Source organism: Lepisosteus oculatus, chromosome 5, assembly GCF_040954835.1.
Source record: "Lepisosteus oculatus isolate fLepOcu1 chromosome 5, fLepOcu1.hap2, whole genome shotgun sequence".
NCBI classification, from domain to species: Eukaryota; Metazoa; Chordata; class Actinopteri; order Semionotiformes; family Lepisosteidae; genus Lepisosteus; species Lepisosteus oculatus.
The window spans coordinates 36539877-36564479 of record NC_090700.1 but is presented as its reverse complement, the minus strand read 5'-3'; the positions used below and the strand labels follow the sequence as shown (position 1 = coordinate 36564479).

Here is a 24603-nt window from a genome sequence, read left to right as displayed (position 1 = left end):
TGACAGCTTGAATTCAAGCCAGCTTCTGTGGGGAACAGTCAAGAATAAAACTATTACAAAGGGGAATTTGACCTGTTTGGATGGAAGAACAGTAACATAAGGCGTTGTTCAGAATGTTACTTAATGCATCATCGTTAATTGCACTCATGGGGGGCTCTTTCCTCGTAACGTTGAGGTCTGAGCTTGAGGGGGTGCATGGTGCTGGCTGATGTGTCCCCCCGGTCCCTGGGATAGCAGATTGATAGAAAAACAGTGCCACAGGTATTGCAGTGTTGGGGATCAGCGATAGATGCTTTTCTGTAGGGCTGATAGTCAGAGGGAAAATTGAAAATTCTGACCTCTGGTTTTTATCTGCATTTGTTGCTAAATTTTTGTCTCCGTTAGCAAACTGTGCCCTCTGTATGAATAAGTTCTCTTTGGTTTGGAGCCCTGGCTTTGCTCTGGGCTTTCTTCGTAGTTAAAGGTGTTTCCTGCCTGCTCTGACAAACAGTTACCAGCAGGGGAAGCTATATGTGAGCTGCCTTGACTTGGTTTCCTGTTGTCCAGATCAGATCACTAACATATCTACTTATTGACCTATCCAATGAGTCCACGTCCATACCATGTTTAACGTATGCTCCTCCGAAAACTACTTCATAACAGACTAATAGTGTCACCTAATGTGTACTGTAATGTCAGTTGTGCATGTCTTTCCGAACTGTTTTCTACTTTTTTTATTAAAGCATTTAAACTGAAGGAAGCAGACTAGCAACAACAATTGTGAAAGTTATCTGTATTAAACTTGTTTATCTTGTTTCCTCACTCTCAGCCTTCCCTCTAAATCACAAGGCAGGGCTGGAAGTCCTTCTCAAGGGCTGTACCCATGGCAACAGCAGACTCTGTCTCCACACAGACCTGGCAGGTTATATCATCAAGGCCAGCCGTGATCTCACAATGGCAAGAGGGTGGCTGGAATATTGGTGTACAAAGAGCTACTGTGAAATTTAAACGCTGTACTTTCTCTCTGTGGTGCAATCATCATGCAGTAGTCTGTCTCAAAACTTGTTGTTTTTATAATCAGGGAAATGAAAAGAAAACAGGAGTTTGATGAACACGAGTCAGAATCTCCACATCTTCAGTCTCTCTAAAGAGCTAAAATCAATTATATAGTGGCATTGCCTTTTTTAATGTGTAGGATGACTTACATTGAAGAAAGCTTCTTAGTTCAAAATTGGGGTTATCTGAGGCATGTGTTGTTCTTGTTGTACAAGACAATACTTTGGAATCTCTACTCATGCATAATGCAGCACTATATAACCAAAGTCCAGTGTGATTAGTAGGCTTACAAGGGGTCATAGCGAGTTATTAATAACTTAAGATGTAATCTTATTGGCTTGTATTGTTATAACCAGGCATCAATCTGCAAAGTGATCGTCTACCAGCCAGCTCTTGTCATAGAAGGCAACTTTAACATACCAGTTATTTTCTCAACTTGTCAGTTTTTATATTTCTATATTAAAGTCAGCAATATAATGTCACCCACGAAGGGCAAAGTGCCCTTGTGAATTCAGTAGGCACAGCCCTGTAACCTAGTCTCAGAGCTGGTGTATTTGAACTCCTTAATCAACCAGTTGCTACTTTCGACCAGATAACCTGGTCGAATGGGATAAAAGTGGAGCTCCAGGCTCTTGGAAGTGACTGACTCGAAAAGCATGAAACAATCGATGACTGTCACGGAAGGGATTTAATTCCAAACAATTTGCTCTATTTGGAAAGAAAACCTTTTGGTTTCGCTGTTAGCTCACGGGCCGGCAGTTAGACAGTGAGCAGCTGCATTGTTCCAGTGAGCCATCTTTGCCTCACGGCGCTTGTACCTGCCACTCCAGGAGGGGTGCTGACACAGCTCAACAGTACTGGGAGGTGGGGCACTCGAGAGCCCCACCCGTAGCACAGAAAGGGGCCCACTCGCACTGACTCAGTGACTCTCTCACTCTGTTTCCTCCTAGCCCCTTCCTTCTCCATATTGTTACATCTGTCCAGAGAAATGCAAATTGGATTCTGATCTGTGTCCAGAATTGCAGAAGCGACAGTCTAGTCGGACAGCTAGTCTTTGGCTCAGTCACATCTCTGACTGTAGACGCGCCTCTAATTCCTCAACCCATGATGTCAAGAGCCCTTGATTTGTTCAAGCGCAGAGTGAGTTAGTGGGTGAGAAGCAGACTTTTTACCTGCTGGTGAGTGGGGTTGATAGTCTGATCATGAGGGTATTGGATCCTCAGAATTATCCAGTGGGATTAATTTTTATTCCTCAGACTTGTACTTGGTTATGAAGGGCTAAAGGTTACTACTTCCTTCTGCCTCACCAATTTCTTATATAAGGCAAAATTCTCTTTGGATCCCTGTTTTACCTCTGGTGCATCCATATTTCTGGATTAAAGGAAGACTGATTTCTAGTGGTAGTTGTTGAAATTTAGATGAAAAAGTAAAGGTTTATTCCATGCTGAAAAGAGAAGAAAAGAAACGTTTCAGCTGTGAAGCCTTCTTTGGGTGTCAAAATATGGAAATATAGACTCTCAAACATTGTACTCCTTAATGCACAGTTTACTACTATACCTGTTTCTAAGATTGGTAAGATAGTGTTACAATACACATGATTTATTTTAAAGAAATGTTATATTACTGTGTGTTTCTTTGGATAAAGAAGTCAGACAAATTTAATAACAGATGTTATTACCATGTATCCAGCTAGTTAGTGTTTTCAGGATTAGTTGCATCATGTACAGATTAGTATTGTGCTGTATTATGCATGGTTAGCTCACTGCAATGTCTGTAATATTAATGGTGACAGATAATTGGATAGGATGTGTCCCATGTTATAAAGGTATCTTAGTGCATTGTCACTAATATTTGGTGGGAACCTCTGTATGAATGCCTGATATTAATAACCCTTCATAAGCTTCCTAGTGACAAAAGCCTGTGTTACATTTTATTATACATAAGCATAAATTCTTATTCAGTGAATCCCAAAGCACATTCGCTCTTAACTGACATCAAGGCATGCATGAACTTAATCCAATTTTGAGATAAAATTATGTAATAATCCTATTTGAATATCAGTGCCCATTAAAACAATTTTGGCTGTATAAAGTGTGTAAGTGATAAAAACACTTCATGTTAAAAACTGACACGTTTTCTGGATCTACTGCACAGAGTTTGTTCAGAGCATGCAGGTGTGCCTTCATTAAATTAAAAGGCTCCCTAGATCTCTAACAGCTGTAGCTTATTTTCTTCTGGGACGTATTTTCCTTTTTTCTGCAGAATCCGGCTCACCTTGTTTCAAGGTCTCAGGTCCAAACAGGGACACAGCAACACCTTTATTTAAATAGAGCTTTTTATAATAGAAACACTTGAAAAAAAAAATAACTGCAGCTTTGATAAATCAGAGATCACTCAAGGGGAAGACTGAACTAATCGGAGGGGAAAGACAGAAGATATTTTATAACTGATATTCTCAATTTCAACAGACTAAGGCCATTAATATCTTGAGCAGGGAGGGGATTAGCAAACTGGGGTTTATAAATGCAAAATGCCCTACCACACTGCATGCAGGCTCTGGAACCTGGGAGAGAGACCAGGCTTCCTTCAGCGGAAGGCATGAAGGAATTAGCAGTTTGAGAGAATCTGGAATGTAAGATGTCACCATCACCATTTAGCTTTTTGTGTGTTTAAGCCATGAAATGTTAGTTAATTCTGGTCACAGAGTTTCAGGCCTGTCTAATTAGTGAGCTGCAGCATTCTAAACAACCTATAACCTTTGCTTTTCATCCTGTTTAGTTCATTTAGCCTGGCTTTGGTCACTCAAGAAACAGTGTTGAGTCAGCTATATTCTGCACTCTGGCTTGTGGTACACCTCAGGTTGTGAAGCTACAGCAGGGCAGATGACTTGCAATTAGCCAAAGGACTCATTGTGTCATTCAAGGCCCAAGTTGAGCTGTTTTTCATGTACTCCAGCATGTGGCTGGGCTTGTTTGTAGGGCTTTAATCAGCATGCTGCAGAGCACGTCCTTTTGTACAATCAATCAACAGCTGTCGCTGTGCAGCGAGATGAGACCTGCGTGGCCAATCCCATGTGCCCTGGAATGATTGCTGAAAATTCTAGAATGTTGTCCCTTCCCACAGGTGTGTGTGTGTTGTCTAGCAACCTGTGTGGCCAATGTATCTGCTCAATCTCCCACACAGTGTGCCAGTTCCACTAAGAACAGAGGCCTCAGTTTTCAGAAGTCAGGCAAGGTGAGGATTAATCCTAAATTAGTTGTACAGTATGTAACCATACAGTGTGTAGTGCCGAAAGGTTTTCAAAAACAAATACTGGAGAATTTCTCAATGGGGGCGATATTATTCCAGCATTGTGTCTTTGATAGACAGTGTAAATAATTAAACATCCATGCACAAAATAACAACAAGAATAGGAATATCTGCATAGCACTTACATATATAACTATTTTTGTTGATTAGGCCCGGCTGCCATGAAGAGCAATTAATTTCCATGTTTATATTGGGGTTTCACAAACTTTTCTCAGTAGTGGAACACTTTTATTCAAGGAGCGTATGATGAATGCATGCATTGAGCAAAGTTTCTTTCGTTAGTTCACAGCATCATAACTCTTATATCTTCTACTGAGCTTGACTCAGTGCTACACTATCCTTTGCAGCTGCAGAATGCAAGTTTAGGAAGGCTTCCCAGACCTCGAACGGTGTCTGCAGATCTCCATTCCTGCTCATCTCTTAAGGACCCAAATCAGCTCGTTACAGGCTTAATTGGCTCCCAGCTCTTCAGTAGCTGGTGCTTTACAAGAGACCTAGAAATTTTACAGATAGACAACCCCTCCAGGACCACGATTGAAGGTGTCTGGCCTTATTTCTATAAAAGTACACATGCTCTGTGATTCTTTGCTCAGGACTAAAATCAATGAACTTGTCTCTAAATAACTTTATATCCACTCTTTCCGTTTTTATCACGCAAGATATTCACCCTCCTGTCAGCAGTCTTCCTTGACAAGTCTTTGATCTGAAAATACGATCACTAAATAAAAAGTAATTGATTACTGAAGCCAACAAGTCTCCGAAGATTGTTCACCTTATTAAGTTGAAGCCTGAGAAAGTAATTCCATCTGTGTTCTTACGTCGTCTAGTAAACGCAAATGTTCCTAATAAAATAATAATGTGTGGTACGCTGGCTTTCACCGTTGGACATAATTTGTAGCATAGCAATAAAGCAAGTAATAAAGATATCGATAAACATAACGATTCCGTATAAACTTTGACATTAAAGTAGAAGATATTTTGTGGTCATTTAACTAGTAGGGCATCCTTATTTTTCTCTTTAAGCAGTATAATTACAAGGGTAGGCTGTTAGTCTACCTGAAAGTGGGATTTATTTTTCCCTTCAGTGCATGAAGAATTATAAAAGAGCTCTGGGCTATAAGGACATCACACGTCATGTCAAATGTAACAAACGAGGTAAGGCACTTTTCACCTCTTCTGTAATCTCTGGATTCTGGCGCGGGCTATTTCCGTGCAGCTCGCGACTCTAATCCCCACAGACCTCATCGAGCTTTGAGCAGGAGAGTCGGAGCAGAGCAAAAGGATTTGCGCTTTTTTGCTCCAGGTAAGCGACAGGAAAGACGCTGCTAAACCGCTATACATTCACAACAATCGTCGTGCTATACTAAGTAGACAGTTCTTTGGGAACCTTAGTAATCGCAGCACTCCCGTACGAAAGGTAATATACGTTAATTCCTGATTTATTTTTAATATCAATAATCGCAATAGATATCATTTCTAGACCACAGATTATTATGATTGCAAAATTGATAAATGGATGTATTGAACATGAATACGAGGAACAAGTCTTGATCTAGTATTTAGGCGATAGGTCTTGACAGGGTTTTCCTGCTGCAAAAATAATGAGTTGCACACCATTGTTTCTGTTAACCTAGAAAAGTCAGATACAAGTATTTTGATACTTTTTGGTGCGTAATGAAAAGTACATTTATTTTAAGAGATTTAAGATTTAAGAGCACGTAATTAAGTGCAGCAAGTATAAAATGGATGTTTGATTTAAAATAAACTTTTCCTCCTTCAGGTTTTTTGGTACTTTGGACAACCAGGGCGTTTCTTTCTCAGCAGATATTATAAAATAATCTTTCCAATACCACGTACTTCGTTTTCGTGGACAGATGCTGATAATTGACTTGATAATGCTCGTTTCTATGGGAACAATTTAGCATCGCCTCGTTTTCCCACTCAGACCTTGAAAACTATTGTTTCTTATTAACGCAGAACTTTCACGACTCATCTCGATTCGAACGCTATGAGCAGAGGCACAAAAAAAACCCATTAAAATTAGTATGTGTATAAAAAGTCAGATAGTTGTGTGTTTTTTAACGGAGTTAAGTTAATGCACAAGAGTGCCAGAAATAGTTTTTTTTTCTGTCTAGTTCACATAGCTCTTTTTTATTTTAATTTTAAAAACATCGACGAAATTAGGGGAAAACGTTTAATTATAATTGCAGCTTGTTGTAAAACGAAATTGACGTTTTTATGAACTGTTAACTAGGTGCCTTTGTACTTTCAGGCTCATCCCCCTTCCCTCTTCTAGTAATAAGTGCCTGATCTTACTGCGTTATTACAAAGAGAACCTGGATTTACACAAGGAATTGCGCGAATGATGCTGAGCTGATCCTCCATTCTAGCTGAAAGCGCAAATAGGATGACAACTCACTGACACGCTCTGGGGCGGCTTAGACACGGAAAACATTTAACAGCGTAGGGAGCGCAGTACTAGCGTGATCTTCACAGAGGAGGGAGCGCGGATCGATATTAAGTGGAGAAACTAAGCAGATGGGAACCGATGCTGGTATTGTTGTCGTTTGAATTTCAATGCTAAAAAAAGTTGTTTGCTGCATCCTTTTGGAATTTATTTTGTGATTTGTATTCTTTTAACTCGGTGCCAGAGCCTCATTGAGCCAGTAGCGTATTATTTCTGATGTGCCTATTTCAGTATCATGCTGTATTTTGTTTTTGAAAACCGTAACTTCCGCATATCTAATTACATTTCATATCGAGCGCATCTAGAGAGGACGAAGGGTTCTATCTTACGTCCGCTCACTGCAAGTCACCGTTTGAATTCAAATCGCCTTCTAAATTTGTACATTGATCAGCGGTTTATCTAAAGGGTGGAGGTCATCTTGTCACAACCTGAGGAAGGTCTTTCTACAGCAGCAGGAAAGACGTTCTTGAAACGTTAAGCGTTTTCGGGTTATTTTGATCTGCGTGGTGTTATTGATCCGCTGTATCTCACTGCTAGTGTGGTCTTTAATGTGGTTTAAGTGTTTTGTTTAGCAAAATTTACTATATTATGACGCAATGCAGTGATGACATAAATTTTAAATATTTCATTTTATTTTGTTTATGCAATGCTGTACAGGTGGTTTAATCAATGGGCAACGGCCCCGGGATTTTAAGAGATACTTGTGGGTACTGAACAAATCGATTCATACAGTTTCTTCCAAGGCAGGAGTGTTGCACATTGTGAATCTTTGTACGCAAATGCAGTACAGCTCATAAAAGCATGCGCATATCCTAGCGAAGCATCCTTGGAACCTGCTCACCCGAGACCTTTGTGAACCACAGTTCTGAGAAGGGAAAAGATGCACCAGAGCACTTTTTCTGGTGCCATCAAAACTGAAAATGAAGATATTGTGTTTTAGCCCGGGATAGTAAAACACCGCTATTTACCCCAGAGTATTATAAGAACAGAGATCGACAAAATGCTATTCCTTTATAAAAACTCTGAGAGTGCTGTGTAAGGTAGTGATGCGCGGGTTGACTCACACCCGCGGGCCGGGCGGCCTCGGGTTAAAAAAAATAAATTAGATCGGGTCGGGCGGGTGCGGGTAAAAAAAAAAAGCCGACCCGCGCATCACTAGTGGAAGGTAACTTACTGTACTAGTGCCATTCCTGCAATGTTAATCCAGTTCTATTTCAGGATGTTAATGCAAATCATAGGTGTTTATTGCATGTTTGCACTTTTCACATAAGGTAGATTTGGCCAGACTTTCTCTATGTCACTGGTAAGGTTGTTGTTTTAAAAGAGAAAGGTTTGCTTGGCAACCATTGACTAAGTAAGGCAATATTATGATGCCGTGTTAACTGTATGTTGGGGGGAACAACAGTCCCTTTGATTGGCCCAGGATCAGTACCACCTTCACTGTCAGTTTGTTGAATGTGGCAGGTGTAGGAAATTGTCCGCAGTCTCTTTCTTTATATAAAAGTTCAGAGTTCCAAGTTTTTTTTCCCCAGAGCTTCTGTTCCTAAATCATTTGCCTGCCTGTCAGTTTGTCAGGCTCAACAGAATGGAGTTCTTTCTGTAAAAAGCAACCAGATAAGTCAAGCAGAAAGGAAAATGAAATAAACCCGCCTCTCTGCTGAAGTTCACTGCATCAGCTTGTTAGCTCCACCATGAATATTAGCTTGCTGCAGTGTGCGTGCGTGCTTATTGTCGAGCTGAGACAGTCTGACAGACAATGTCATCTGTCTGTGCAGGTGATTAGGACAGTGATTATACCCTTCATCCATCAGCAGACGAGAAAGTCCCAAACCCATTACACAAACTATTTGTAATCAATGTAAGCTCCTATTAAAAAAAAAAACAGACAGAATGCAATTTTAAATATCAGTGCCAAAACAAATCTTGTAATCCCATACCTGTTAATTGTAAACTAACATTGGCATTACTAACCAGCCATGCTCAGTGAAATCCGAGAAACCGCATGGTAAAATATCATGCATGATACAAAAAGTAAAAACGCAGCATTCAGAAAACTAGAAGTGTCAGATGGGCTGTGTGAATGAAGTAAATCAGTAACTTAAAGAGCAGCTTTAGTTAGACCTGCTACCAGATACTGAGGAGAATAACAAGGAGGCCATTGAGGAGAGACTCTTCATGTTAAGAGATACTAAATGGGCTTAGTGTTTTTGTAAAAAGCTGAAAAGGACGTTTTACTGTTCCAGAAAGTAAAGTGAAAGTCTGGTAATGCACAGGCAAGGAAGCAAAGGTACAGAGAGTCTTACATTTAGAGGGCCCGTAATCTTAAGGATGTGTGCAGTTTATGGAGAGATGAAATAAAATTTCCTTGGTGCCTTTTGAAGGCTCCTTTAAGACAAATGAAAAACAATTGCATTCCGTTCCCTACGTGTTTGAAACTGTGCGAGAAGTGCCCTAGAAACGGGCACTAAACATTGACAGTCTAGAGGTGGAACAGCAGCCAAATCCAGCAGGAAAAAAAATACAGTGTATTGTTTAACTCCTGTTAAAACCCCCATTCTTCCTTCGACAGAAATCCCTGCAGAAACTCAAACCACAATGGGCCGCAAAGAAGGACAGGACAGCAGCACCTGGAAGAAAGTGACAGACAACATCCGGGATGTCTTCGAGTTCACGGAGGTGCTAGGATCGTAAGTACAGCAGAAACCCCCTCCTCTTCTGCGCCCCCCAAATAAAAATACTTAAAAATACAGCAATGACTATACCCCCCAAAACACAGAACTGGCAATGTCCAGCAGCTGGGCAGTGTAACCTTTACTCTTTAGAAGTGGATTCAGTATTTTAACTGCAAGCAACCAGATTCAATAACCGGATTTGTTGAAGATCTGCATGACAAGCACCCAGTAAAGCAGGCTTGGCTACCAGGTGATAATCTTTCACAGCCTTGATCGTGTCTGATAACCAGTCCCAATCAGATTGAAGAGCTCAGTTTGCTGCAGCAGGTGGACCGGACTGTGCAGGGAACTCCTGTCTCCTTCAGTGAGACCCACCAGTTAATTATACTGCTACTCTCAAGGGGTCTTCCACAGCTGGTCTTGCTCCTTGACTCTTCAGCATTCGCTGGTAGAATTTGATCTTATATGAATCAAAAGCTGTGGAAGGTGCTCTTTCACAGTAAGAAAGGATTGTGAAAATCAGCTCTACATCCACAGTAAAGTTGCACTGTGGATTTATTAAGCAATCATGGCACATTGTTCTCCTCACCTTTAATTCAATTAAGAGATTCCAGAGGTTGAAGCAAGTAATTCAAACCTAATTAATCAAACACCATATTGGTATGTACATTTTCTGAGACCAGGATGAGTGGGATAATAGAACGTTAGAGGAAGTTCTAATGTCTTGTGTCGTGCTGACAAAGACAGCGGTTCCAAGCAGTTCTTCAGGTCTTTCATTGTTTTGGGGATTTCACAGTCGGTGCCTCTCACTTCCATCAGCTTGTTGGTGTGGATTAAATGAGACCTGCAGACATTCGGTGTTTCCAAAGACAGAAACCTGTCTATACAACTGACACTGCCAGTGTTCTCGTCCTTCAAGAGCGGGGTCTGAAAACAGACTTTGATCATATTAGCAAAGGATAATTCATCTTATTCTTGCTAAAAGTGGCTTTCCCCTTTAATACAGAAAGTAAACATTTTGAGCGTGATTATTGAAAGGGATGCTGCTGCAGTTATCTATGTCAAACTCAATTATAGCTGTATTTGTGCTGTTGGTTCACCACATTAAAGGAAAAATAAAGATCTTTAAAAAAACAAATCATTTAGGATTCCAGGAAATAGTCTAAAAACTATTTTAGAAAAATTGATATGGGTGATGACTAGAAATTGAATCTACAAGTCATCTCCCCTGCTAAATCTAAATGCCAAAATGACTCTGAGCTTTCTGTTAAACACGGATTTAGTGAGAGTAATTCTCAAGCTGTTGGTCTCTGAGTCTCCAAATTAAGGTTTTCGATTTAATTTAGAGACTATGTAGTAAAGTCTTCAATCGCTCTTAACATCTGAAATGAGCAATCTACTTATTCCTTTTTTCTGCAGTTCCATTAACACAATGCCCAGATGCTTATCCAGATATTCAGTGGTTCAGAAAAAAAGTGTGCGACCTAATAAAACTGTTTGACTGTAATTCAAGTGCTGCACTGGTCCCTTAATGTTGAACACGAGGCTTGTAGAGTAGTGAACCCGTGTTTCACACAGACGTCCATGAAATAATCTCTGTTGGCTCTTTGACATAACACCTGTGTATTAGTATTTAAGAAACGTTGCTGTTGAGGCACAGAGGGGACTTGGTTTAGGCCGACGAACAGTCAAGTCAGCATTTGCAAATAGCACAGCTAGGAGGGAGACTTTGAGTCTTAACCCAATCCTGACACCACACGTCTTCCAATCTGCTGTGGGAACATGTGGGCAACATGTGAGTCTTTCAGCACACTGGCACACATAAAGGATTTTAGAAAGGTTTTATAGTAAGAGCAACAGGTCTTGGCAGGTGTCCTGTCCCATAGCTTGTACTGTCAGATCATAGACACTGCCCATAAGATCCAGCTTGTCTGAATTTGGGTTAAAGCTAGTGCTCTGAGTGAGGAGGGCGATGGTCTGTGATTTTTAATAGTTTTTATACAATCCTTCATAGCTTCAAACTCTCAGTCCACTCTCCACGTCTAGCAGCAAGCACTATAGCATGTGCTATCTCATGAAATAAAAATGATTCAGAACTATTAAGCAGCCATATTAATTGACACATTTGTCGTCCATAGGATTATGACTCGTTGCATAACTAGTTGAACTTAATTAATGTCTGTGTTAATGAGGCAGATCTGGGTCGCCTGCCTGCTTTTTAGGTCTGAGTTGCCTTGAAGAGCACATCGACCCCAGTACCCCTGCCAGACCTCATTAAAAGTCTTCAAAAAAGATTTTAAAAAGCTTCAGTAGATGAATTTGCCCCCCCCCCAGCACAATGTCACCCTCCACAGAATAAAGAATTGTAGTCAAGCTCCCCCCTTTCCACACCTCCCCTCTAGAAAATGATAAACAAATAAGCTGCCCTCCATAAAATACCCCCCATCCCAGAATACAAAAAATAACCTGGAACCCCCATCCCAACCCTTGGAATCCTGAATTTGATGACCATTCTCCTCGCATCCCCCAGAAGATACTAGTACTTACTTACTAACTAGTAACTACTAATACTAGTCCCCACTAACAGCACAGTCTGTCTCCTGCCTGCTAGTTGGATCAATTGCTCTTTGTGCAGAACACCTTCTGCCAGAGCTTTACTAGCAGGAGGTTATGAATAGCAGAGTAGCCAGTAGGAAATGGCTCCAGACTCCTACAGGCTAAACCTTCAGGTCAGGTTGAGACAGGGATGACAGTGGGCTGATCGCCTTAATGAGTCAATGACACCAGAGCAGGGTCGATTAGCAGCAAGAACAGCTAACAGGATCTAAGGGACTTCATGGGCTTTGAGGTATATATACAGTACCTAACCTACTCCTAGAAAGGTCAGGGGTCAAGCCAGCCTATTTTTTCCACGTCTGAGAAGTTAAACGCTGCACTGTCTCAAAGCAGATGAAGCAGAAGGGAGGAGATTAACGGAAAAAACAAGCATGCATGTGCAAAGCTCTTAGTTCAGATGCCTTTTGAATTCCATAATCTAGATACAATGCATCTAATTAATGTTTCTTTTGCTTTATATCTGTGTTTATCCATCCTTTTTGAAATTCTTAGAAGCAGTACAAGCAGGTTTCCCAGTTACTAGGGTGCTGAGGGACAAGGGGCAGATGCTGCCAGAAAGCATTCTGAACAGTAAAAACCAATACAATAGGGGGCATGTATCAGATCAGAATGCAGTGACATTTTGAATTGCCGAACCCCCTGTACAGCTGACAGTGCCCATTGCGACTTGTGCCAGTGTTGTCTGCCATGTGCACCAGGGTGCAAGTCCCATCTCTCTCCCAGCTTCCTGTTTGTTCAGTCAGAGTTGCTGTGGGATTAGGGCTGCAGTAGTGTGTTATATTTTTATATTCGTATCAGGGGGCTTACTACAGAAACACATCAATACAAAAACACAATGATAAGTAATCATGCAAGGGCCAGGGGGCCAAGGTTCTGAACTGCTGGGAGGCCTCAGGGAATAGAGAAGCAATTATAATGCTTGTTCTGTAAAGCTGTTATGATTCAGCAGGATGTTAGCTCTGACTCTTGAGATACAAAAATGCATGAATGTGAGAAAGCTGTGTGTCACTGTTACCCAAGAGCACGTACACCGGCTTTCCTTTATGAATTAACACACTGTGAAACGTTCTCATCAGTCAGTCTTCTGTGATCAAGCAATCAATAAACAGTTTTGACTCTTTGATGCTTTGAAAACGTTTTCCACACGCTCTCTCAGCCAATCACAGTGTCAGAAAACTCAACAAAAGAGGGAGCTGAATTACATCAAAGAAGGTTCCATGACATCACCTCCCCTGACGAGTTCTCTCTCTCCACAGTTTTATGCCAGTCGCCGTTTTTCTGTTTACAGAGCGCATGCAATTCTGTGGTTGCTCAGCTCAGTCTTCGGCTTCCCAGGGCTGAAGGATGCTGTGGTAGACCTGGGTTGCCTGCTCGCTTGTGTACAGCGTTCACATCCCTGAGCTCCTGACAGTTTCCGTTACGTAAAAGATTAGGGCCCTAATCCTTCCTGCTAGGACAGCTATTCACAGAAACTGCTCAAGATAGATCCAGTATACAAGATAAAAGCTCTTTGCAGTAAACACATTAACTGCTGATACTCACCCTGAACAAACTTCTGAATGGCTCTTGCTTGTTAATGTATGTGCCATGTTTACACCAAATTTGTCTGAAAGGTTCATGCTTTACTTGGTGGCTGAACCAGGTCCACAATAACTGCTAGATTTCATACCATACCACTTTCAAATCAATTAATTGAGTTATTATTTAATTGATGTTCATTTTGCTTAGTTCAAAACTAGAAGGATTATAAATAACAAGAGGCTGTACTGTCCGTTGTTTGGCTGCTCACAGTCGGTCTATTCCAAAAGCTTGGCCATCTATTTCTCAAAGGATCCCAGAGTGCCAGCTTATCTTACTTGGGAGGGTAGTTTGATCCAGACTCCTGCCTACTGTTTATTTGTACCAATCCACATGTACCTCTTATTTTCAAACCTAAAGTATTTTTCTCTTAATCTCATCATAAAAAGCTTTTATTCTTGTAGAAGTGGCTCCTTTTTCAAGATATTGGAGATTTCAAATACCCATATTTGTTTAAATACAAATAACAACATGTTAAAGGGTTCACTTGATTCACTGTTTGATAAGATATATGGTTAGAGACATTGGCCACCAGTTAAATCTAATTGGTACCAGGATTAGTGTTTCTTGCATTGATCATTTTCTTTGACTCTGTGGTTAAAGTCTTTTTATTATGGAACTACATAATTAAGAGGTGGAATTCCTACAGCTACTGAAAGGTGCTCCTTTGCTGAGACTTTCCTGTCTGTTTGTGCCAGGGGGGCCTTTTCCGAAGTGTTCCTAGTTAAGGAGAGGAAGACGGGCAAGCTCTTCGCTCTCAAGTGCGTGAAAAAGATGCCAGACCATCGGGACAACAACTTGGAAAATGAAATCTCTGTGCTGAGGAGGTGAGCACCCATGCTAAGTAGGCCCAGGTGTTCCCAACATTCCCTGACAAACCTGGCTGGATGTGTTTTTAATCCTGATTTGCATGCAACAGAAAATGAGAAAAAAATAGTCTTTTTATTCTAACTGCGTTACTCATGGAAAAAGGCGTGACTAGGATTTCATCATTCTTTAATGTCTTATAACCTCATCATCCTTCATTAGGACTTTAAAACAATATTTGAATTCTGAAGGGGGATTTTTTCCTTTTGGAGAACAGACACTGAAATTGTTTTGTAAAAACCTAATAACAGGTCCTTAGAAAAAGAAAATAGGGTCAAACACTGAGCTTGAAAGAAGTATATTAAAAAAAAGACAGTGCAATTGTCAACGTGTTGCAAAGTGTAAAATCCATCTATGTCAAAGTTTCTTTATGTCATGCTGCATTTGAGACTGAAACACCATTATTTACAGTAGGTGTGGGGAGACGAGTGGGGGAGAGTTACTGTCTTTCTTATATGGTTCCAACATACGCTGTCATCAACATACGCTGTCATCCCTGTTCCACCAGGGATGGAACAGATGTTTCTGTTCCAACCCTAGATTTTAAAATTAAAAGAGAGATCTACAGAGGTTTGTTTCCTCCTTCCCAGAATCAAACATGAAAATATTGTGGCACTGGAAGACTTCTATGAAAGCCGGACCCATTACTACCTGGTCATGCAGTTGTGAGTATAAATACAATTGTATAAATCAGTTAGGTATTGGGATCTGTGGGTTAAAATTTGTTGTTATTTATTTATTTTTTTTGGGGGGGGGTTATTTTATCTTTGTAAAAAATGCACTTTCAACTTAGTACTGTGCCGAGGGAACTTACACATTATTCTTGCATATACAAAAGTGGTACTTTCACTAACGCACTGTGCATAACATAAGAAAAAGGAGAGGAGGCTATTCATTCTCTTACTAGTAACTTAGTAACTCATTGGTCAGAAGATCTTATTCAGTCATTTATTGAAAGAAACCAGGGTGTACTTCAACAACATAGCTGAGTAGCTTATTCCAGTCTCCCATAAGCCTTTTATTGAAGGAGTGCCTCATGTCATTGGTTTTCAATGCACTTACATATAGTCTCCATTTAGAACACTTCCAGAATAATTTATTCTGTGTATTTCATGTTGTATGAAAAGTATGAACATTTGGAGGATATGTAGTGCCATCTGGTGTTGGATTGCTAGTTTGCCTTCAGTGTGCTGATGGACTGGGCTTCACCTTCCTCAGGGTGTCCGGGGGAGAGCTGTTTGACCGAATACTGGACCGAGGGGTATACACAGAGAAAGATGCCAGCCTGGTAATCCGGCAGGTCCTGGATGCAGTGAACTATCTGCACCAGATTGGCATCGTGCACAGAGACCTCAAGGTACTAGTTTCGCTTGGTTCTCTATCTTCATCTGTTTTTCTGTCTCCAATCATTGCCCTTACTGCCACTCCTGGGAACAGAATTTAGGGGAGAAAATTGAAAAGTATAGGCAGTACAGCAAAATCACGGCACTTCCTGTTATGACCCTGAGCTGACATTCTTTTAAACATTATACACCCACTCCTGTACCATTACCTCTGCAGCCTGAAAACCTGCTCTACTACAGCCAGGACGAGAACTCCAAGATCATGATCAGCGACTTCGGCCTCTCCAAGATAGAGGACAATGGCATCATGGCGACGGCCTGCGGCACGCCAGGATATGTGGGTAAGGACACTCAACTGGAGATGACCCAGCGGGAGCCTGTCTGTAACCATGTGTTAACTCAAATGAGTTACAGGCTGCACTTGGCACTGCATTTAGTTTAAATTGCATAAGCCAACCAAGTGCAATTCTTTGGAATGAAACAAAAGATAAAGTGGAAACTATGGGGGAAATCTAAGAACAAGAGGCGCTTCTTTAACAAGAGGGTTGTGAGAGTATGGGACAAGCTAGCCAGGTCCTTGGATTAAATAGCTGGTAACAACCAAAAGAGCCAGATAGGCAAAATGGCCTCCTCCTCATTAGTAAACTTTCTTATGTTCGTCCTGTATAAATACTGGGTGTACTGTAACTCAAAAGGAGGACTCTGGTGTTTCCCTGCAGCCCCTGAAGTTTTGGCCCAGAAGCCCTACAGCAAATCAGTGGACTGCTGGTCCATAGGGGTCATCACCTACATCTTGTGAGTACCTCCCTGCCTGTGCCCCCTCAGATCAGCCCTGCCACCTCCCTCAGCTTTATCCACTGTTCATCAGGGATAATGCTGATCTGCAATAAAGAAGGCAGAGTGCCACCCTTTCAGAAGTTTTTTTTTGGCTCTATAGTCGATTCAATTGCTCGTTTATTCAGTAGTTTCTGTGGCCAGATTACACAGATAATGCTTTGCTGATCTGGCATGGAGATTGAGGAAATATATTTAAAATAGCACAGGATCAGCTTTTTATTTGCTTGCTATGTAAATGGATATTTTATATATGCTCAGACAGTAATAAGTATATATCCTTTATAGAGGTTGATTTTCCACATTGTCAGGGCGGTTTACATGAAACAGGATCCCTTTGCGCTCTTCCAGATTGTGTGGATACCCCCCCTTCTACGAGGAGACGGAGTCCAGACTGTTCGCCAAGATCATGAAAGCAGAGTATGAGTTTGACTCTCCCTTCTGGGATGACATCTCTGACTCAGGTGAGTGCCTGAGCGAAGGTCTCCTCTCTCTGCTCCTTCTTCACAATTACGCAGGCTGTTAGCTACTTGGCTAAATCAACTGTTGGCTTAATCAATGAAGAGTGGAACCTTGATCATCATCATCTGCTTTAGGAAAGTTTCTAATTGATCACCTCCAGAGATTTTCCCTTTCCCTTTAAGATAAATAAAATGGATAATGCTCTTGATCAGCTGTCCATGCGCTGCAAAACTTATTGAATTCTCTCTTATTTTCTATAGCCAAGGATTTCATTCGCAACATGATGCGGAAAAACCCAGAGGTTCGCTACACCACTGAGCAGGCTCTCAGACACCCTTGGTAAGTGGGGTCACATTTCAGGGTTGTCAAGTACAGTCAGCATGAACTCTGGGGCATTCCGCCCAGGCCCACTGAAGGAACAGGACCTTTAAGTTTTTGAGGGCAAATTTGTTATTTATATAACACCCATGCCTGTGACAAACACTTACATAGCCCGAGACTGATTTTCTAACGCAGACCCTCTGCCTCACAATATTATTTTTTCAAAGTGAATCCTTAGGGAGGCAAGTTTCTTTAAACAACCTTAATTTTCTCTCTGTCTCCTTCCCTGCTCTTACACTCGTGTGGTTTTAAGACTTCCTCATGGGGGGACCAATATTCCTCCACTGAAGTGCTTTCCCTAACTGGGTGATGCATAGTAGCCAGCAGACCCACTGTACTGGTGGAGAAGCAAGAAATTACTTTATTATGGTTTGATTAAGGGTAACTGTAATGAGGCCAGATTGTAAAAGTCCAAAATGGAGTTTAGCCAGGACATCAGGACTAACACACTTGTTATGAGCCATTGCATGGGATATTTTATGATGAAGTAGTCAGTACCTTTCTTTAACTTCTCTGATAAAGGATGACGCCAACCACAGCACAGATCCCTGTGACCATACTGGGGCATTGCTTTGGAAATTCTGCTCCAGAGGGAAGAAAGCCACCTACTGGTCCATGAACACTGCTTATTGCTTAGCAGCAACCCGGTTTTCTTTGGAGGTCGCTCATCCTAGTACTGACCAGCCTTACTTACCTTCTGAGGTCTGACAAGATACAAGGTTTTAATGCATTGAGCTGATTTAAAAATCAGTTGCTATCATTTCTAGATAGGCTTGTTTTGATTTCATGATCAGAAAGGAAGCAATAACAGAATCTGGATTCGATTCCCAATTAGTTCCATTGCCTTTCCAGTTTTCCCAAGCCAACGGCACTTTCTTTCCTTTGCTCTCCTGGCAGGATTGTAGGAAAGACGGCTCGCAGCCACGACATCTATTACTCTGTCAGTATCAACATCCAGAAGAACTTTGCTAAATCGAAGTGGCGGGTGAGTTTTCAGCGGAGCGGTGCCATGATGGACTCCAGAGACTTAGCAGATCAGAGCACTAGGTCTACCTTAAGAATGTCCTGATCTTTCTCCTGTACTCACGCAGGTTACCCAACCAAGAAGATTTTGTAGGTCAACTTTATATCACAAATTTTCAATCACCTAGGACAATGGGATTTTGTTACCATAAAAATGAAGTTTTTGAGGTTGTATAACATGACAGAAGGATTGCCCAGCAGCTTTCAAGCACTGTGTTGGCCATTCCTGGTCTTATGAATTGACAAATGAAATTGCTTAACATCTTGCATGTGTTCTAAATCTTTTTATGTGCTCTAGTATGTAGGGCCATAAGCCCTGTTCCCAAGGGCACCATTCCAGCGGCATTTACATAACTCTTTAAATAACAGGCAGCAGAAGACCTTTTAAATTTAAATCCATCCAATTAGGCTAATAAGCTCTGTTACTTGTTTAAGAACTGAGGCTGATGGAATCTTGGAAGAGTCTGCTGCTCTCAGGAACTTGTGCTTTAGTGTCTCTGAAGCATCTTAAACTGGACAGGCAGGGACGTTCTTATTATGATGGTCATGTAAAAAGGATGAAGGAGTGGTATATTTGAGTTGCGATTCAGCATTGAAATGGAGATGGGTGAGTCTAAGCAGAGTAATTAATTAAACCTCAATTTCCTGTGGTTGCAGCAAGCCTTCAATGCTGCAGTGGTGATAAACCACATGAAGAAGCTGCAACTGGCACACTCTGAAATGACCAACAAGACACTGCCGGTGATTAATGTTACTGACGTCTCGGAGCCCCACTCCCCAAAGAAGACCCCTTCGGTGGAGCCCAACGGGAATGTGGAGAACTTCATCCCCGTCCCTAAACACAACCACAACGAGCCCAAGAGCCACTACCACGCCCTGAGGGTCAGCCATAGCGAGCCAGTGCACGGACTCATCGGAGAGAAGGGAAAACCCAACTACCTGTCGGAGCCGGCCAACCTCAACGGGGCTGCCAGAAATCAGTACGTACACAACCCCAGCCCAGCGGTCTCCCCAGAGCAATCCCTTACTGCAGCCATTATGGTCACTTGTCTTCTAAGCTGACCTTTACTCCTGGCTTTCTCAAGCTGTTACTCACTCTAACTACGGCATCATGAGACCTGCCCCTCAGATCCGGCCTGCACAGGACTTGTCCTCCATCTTCATCCTTCTTAACCAAACCTCAGGGTACATACAGGGTCTCTCCCTGGCCTTGGAGCTGAGACCATTACCTCTCACTCTGTCCATAATCAGCACTTTACTGCTCCATCACCAACTCCGAGAGCTTCAGCTCCCACTAGTAGCCCGCACGTTACCCTTCTCCCCCGTAAGTGCAGGCTAGCGTCTTGGCTGTGACCACTCTCTTTCACCTGAACCTTATCTTCACTATTTCGTGGTAGCAAGGAGCTGCTCCTGACCAGTTAGATTCTCGAGAGAGGTGTCCCACTCCTGTTCCTCATGGATATGGCAACTTAGTGTAGCAAGGTAATCTACTAAATTTCCTTTAGTGGGTTGAAGAAAACCAGAGCACCTGGGTGACTCACAGAAACATGGAAATGTGTGAACTCCACATAGAGAAGATTCTAGAATCAACCCTAGGACCTTAGAGTTCTGAAGTAACAGCACTATCACACATCATGCTGCTTGTGCTGGCTATAAACATTAGGGATACCAACATTCACCCTCTGAATTACGGTGCCTACTCCCCCCATGGCCACTGTCTCCTAATTTAATGCTGAGGTGGTATTTGTTATTAATATTATTGCCTCTCGTGCTCTTTTACAGGAATGTTGCTCCCACATTGATCCTCCCTGTGAATGGCCAAAGTCCCCCCCTGCATACTGGGGTCTGCTCCATCATGTGATAGCCCAGCAGCCAATGACTGGGGACAAATTGACAGGTGGGGTTCCATCTCATTGCAGAGCATGGCACGGTCTCAGTACCAATGGGAGTCACTGTGCTGGCTTAATATTCTTGTCATTGCTACTCTTGTATCTGATTAGGTTGTGCAGGAAACAACAACATGACAAAAGAGACATCTGGAATGTATGTTGAGCTAGGACAGTGCTAATTTAAAGTGGGTGTGATTTTCATTTGTAACTCTGCACAATCTTCAGTCCTCTCTCCTGTCATTTGGCTGTGTTTGCCACATTTAAAAGGTAATAACATTCACACACAACTTCATGAAGAATGGTAGCGATATGTCAATGTGGTACAAGAATGCACAGGGCAAAGAAAGTGAATAAAACATGCAGCTGATGTCTGATTGATAATATAGTGTTTCAAACTGCAGGTCGCCTTGTACTGACAAAACGTTCTGTGTTTTTTCTTGCAGAGCTGTTTTGCTCCAGTGTCTGGAGAGAGCTCTCTGGCATTCTGCAATGTACATGTGAGCCAGCCCACTGCGTGTTGTTCAGCTGAGCTGTTTGCCGTTTGTTGTTCAGCGGGAGTCACAAGTCTTACAGGCTGTGTTTGGATCCTGCATCCAAAATACCGAGTGCCTAGAAAACATCAGTTTTTCTTCGAGAAATCCTACAGTGGGCAGAACTGAAAGACAGATCGTAAACTGTCTAGGAGAAATAACCGATTCTTGAACGTTTAAATCCCAAAATGTAAGGAAAAACAAACTTTATTTTTTATGTCTGCTAATTAAACCTCTGTATTAGCATGCATGGATAATGAATGAGTGTTGTATTGTCATGTGAATTCAAAACAAAGAATACATTTTTTCCTAAGTTTGCGCTCGTAATTGTGGAAATGCTTTGTGATGAGAACTGTATTTTGAACAAAATGTATCTGTGGAACATGGCATGTATTTTTTACACTGGTTTCTGTGTAGAGAATTATCATATGCCGCTGCCATGAATATAGTTAAGTCTGCTGCTAAAATGTTTTTTACAACCATTTCAAGACAAAATTTAAAAAAGTGAGTTACCGCCAGAGCTATTTTCTACTTCAAACTAGTTGCAGTCGTTAGTTAGACAGGTTTTAACTTCTAAGGGAGTTTAGTTTCTCTTTTCTAATTGTGAAGCTGAAGATTTCTGTTGTAATGGAGACGAAGTAGACAGGCTGATGTAAATCAAACTGTTATGAAACAGTTCCAGTTTCTAGACTTGTTGAGGCCTAGCTGTGCTCTCCTTTTCTAAGACTCCTAAAAGTCATGTGTTAAATATTTTTATATTATATGTTATGTTTTTTAAAATAAAAAATGACTGGAGTTTAAGGATGCATAGCAATTGTAGTTCTTATTAACTGATAACTTTACTAACTCGCCAACAGATGTGAATGTCTTATTACTGTAGATATGTCTTGTGATTTTACAGCTTTCTAGTGCCCACATCTTAAGAGCACAGAAAGAGAGTTGGGCGATAGATGTTCATATTTGTTTCTGTAATAAAAAAAAATATATATCTATATTGGTGATTAAAAATACTGCTAATGCAACCTGGCATTACAGACCTGTTAAAACTGTTGTTCTGGTACAACCAGGATGTCTCAACCTGGAAATCTGTGACTGTGTATTGTGTAAAAAAAATCTATACTTGGATTTTTTTAGGATCTTTATCAATAAAAATCTGATAGTGTACTGGAAAATTTGGAAGGTTGTTTTTTAATAAAAATGCTATAACTGCAGTCCCATTTGATCATCTTTGTTCTTGATTTTAAAGTTTGGAAGAGTAAGTGTGTCTGCTTTCATCCTGTCTGCTGTCTAAATCGTTGCCCTGACCGAATTCCATAATTGATCCCATTAAGAACTTCCTATTGGCTTTAAGCGGCTGGCTGATCTGTGCTGGTTTGGCGCAGGCTTCTCTCTCACATTGAACATGGGATATAGCTGGGTGAGCAAAGGATAAACTCAATTACCAGAGGCAGATTAGTTCATGGGCCCAGAAGTGCCCAGAGAAACGTGGTGAGAAAAAAACATCAGATTCTTTGGTTGCAATATTGCAGTACAGACCATACCGTGAACGGGGTTTTACTTGCATTGCGATATGAAAATGACTTGTTTCGTGCTTGGTCGGTTGGCAAGAGTTACCCTGTCCACGAAAAATATCCGTCACCATTTTGAACGCGCTTAATAAGCAGGCATTATGGATCAACATCACTTAAGTGGGGTTGCTCAGAGGAAACTCACATAGTGAGAGGTTAAGGTTAAAGAGTATCAAGAATAAATCATTACTTTAAAAGAGAGAACTGAGAAACAGCAGACAATATCTACAGCGCGAAAGGATCGACCTGCACCGTTGAGTATGACGTCAAGTCCTCAAAGAATAGTCAGAAACAGAAGAACGAAGAACAAAACGATTTAGAGAAACGCGATACACGTCCTGCGTTAGGGGGGAAATGCTGAAAGGTTTGTTCGACTTATCAAAATGAAGTCGTAAAACAAGGGCCTCTAGTGGCGTGATAGGAGATTTGCAGTTTAACAGAGCAAAGACATTCGGAGCCAAAGCACAATTAAGAACATACCTGATAAACTCGTGCAATTTAAATTCTTTGTACTGAATGAACCTCAACCGAGATGCTGCAGATTGTAAGGAAAGGTGGCCCACAACAAGGATAAGAAATTAACTCTGGTCCATAATATACTTTTATCTCTGCTGGTAATAGAATCGGAACTGGTGCACAAAACAGTTTTAACAACATGGTGCACGATTTTCAAAATAAGGAAGAAACTTGAAGGTAAGACCGTCTTATGATATTTTGTTCGTATTTCTTTTCTTCAAAATGCTGCAGTAGTGGTTAAACGTAGTACACGTAATCCACAATATTATATGTAGTACTTATTTTTTTTATGAAGGAGGCCTTAGTACAAGTGGCTTGCAATCTCGAATAACTGGCAGAATCGTAGAGCATAACCTCAATTATTTGACGGATGTGCTTACTCACATCATATGTAAAGAGTGCTGTTAACTAAAATAATTTATTACAAGAGCATGTGTGGTCTGTGATTTTTTTTGCTGTATGCAACATATTATTAATTCATTACTACTTGGGCAGTCAGTGTGGTTGTTTTGGCTTTTGTTGTGATGCACTAAATCGTTTTTTGAAGGCCGATATTGTGTGCATAATAAAACTGATTACATATGGTTGTTGATGCAATGTGTCAACATTAAATGGCATAACTGTATGCATGGTTTTGTAATGTTTTCAGTGGCTGAAGGGGATCTAAAGCTCTTTTGTGCCCAGGTTCCCAATACTGTAAATCAATCAACCCTGTTTACTGCCAGTTGGAGAAACAGTGCATCTATCCCTAACGTCGTCATCAGCATCTGGCGAGTTACTGCAGCTGCTCCTTAGTGGAAATCCGACACAACCCTGGCCCACCAATAACCAGCCAGTTGTGTTCCGCTCAGTATAGAAGCATACGGGCATTGTAAATACAAGGTTACACTCCATTAGATCTCGTTAATGCTCTTTAATCGGGAAGAAAATTGAAGGTGTGTAAAAAAAGTCATTGCAAAAATCCATTGACACAAAGCCGCTGTGATATATAAAGTACAAAGACTTTACAACATATTGATAACACAGATATATCTGTGTGCTTCTCTACAGTGTGATAGGATCTTACCATATTCCATATCAGAAGTAAACATTTTCCACCCTGCTTAACCATGATGGGCACAACTGTGCAAAGTTTGCCTTCCACTCATGGGACAGAAAAACCTCCACGTACATAGGAAATTGTCCAAACCTTCAGCTTGTAATTGCACTGCATTTTTCAAGGGAGCTTTTGTTTCCAGAAATAAATAAATAGAAAAGTGTCTCGAGCAAGAGCTGTGATAGGCCGAAGGCGTGGACAGGGACTTATCCCTGGCAGGTGTTCAAGACTCTGGCCTTTTGCCGGATGTCATCTAAGATTTTCTGCAGCTCCTCCTCCATCCCTTCCAGCCTGCGGGACTTGATCAGCAGCTCCTCGTTGGCCTCCAGGAGGGAGCCTTCTCTCTCTGTACAGGGGGGTGGAAAGTCATGGGTCAGGGCTTCCGTCCTTACAACCATTTCCTTAAACATGCACCCT

At 41.4% G+C, this 24603-nt stretch overlaps 2 protein-coding genes across 6 annotated transcripts in view; one reads left to right on the top strand and one right to left on the bottom strand.

The window, feature by feature from the left end:
- LOC102698535 (calcium/calmodulin-dependent protein kinase type 1D) overlaps positions 1-22217 on the top strand; it is a 48394-nt gene extending 26177 nt beyond the window's left edge. Inside the window, exons 1-13 of one of the 4 annotated variants that reach the window (XM_015342753.2) lie at positions 5543-5647; positions 9381-9498; positions 14376-14504; positions 15135-15209; positions 15763-15901; positions 16105-16228; positions 16607-16682; positions 17073-17185; positions 17444-17522; positions 18462-18549; positions 19245-19567; positions 20370-20484; positions 20920-22217. In XM_015342753.2, coding sequence (XP_015198239.1) covers positions 9407-9498; positions 14376-14504; positions 15135-15209; positions 15763-15901; positions 16105-16228; positions 16607-16682; positions 17073-17185; positions 17444-17522; positions 18462-18549; positions 19245-19567; positions 20370-20448 — 1317 coding nt within the window. In that variant the 5' untranslated portion in view covers positions 5543-5647; positions 9381-9406 and the 3' untranslated portion in view covers positions 20449-20484; positions 20920-22217. The other 3 variants (XM_015342754.2, XM_015342752.2, XM_069190330.1) reach the window with 3 other exon arrangements.
- A 2050-nt stretch (positions 22218-24267) lies between these two features.
- The window catches only part of lamb3 (laminin subunit beta 3), a 31378-nt gene continuing 31042 nt past the window's right edge, over positions 24268-24603 (bottom strand). For both annotated transcript variants that reach the window (XM_015342750.2, XM_015342751.2), the window contains exon 25: positions 24268-24532. In XM_015342750.2, coding sequence (XP_015198236.2) covers positions 24393-24532 — 140 coding nt within the window. In that variant the 3' untranslated portion in view covers positions 24268-24392. The remainder of the gene's footprint in view (positions 24533-24603) is intronic.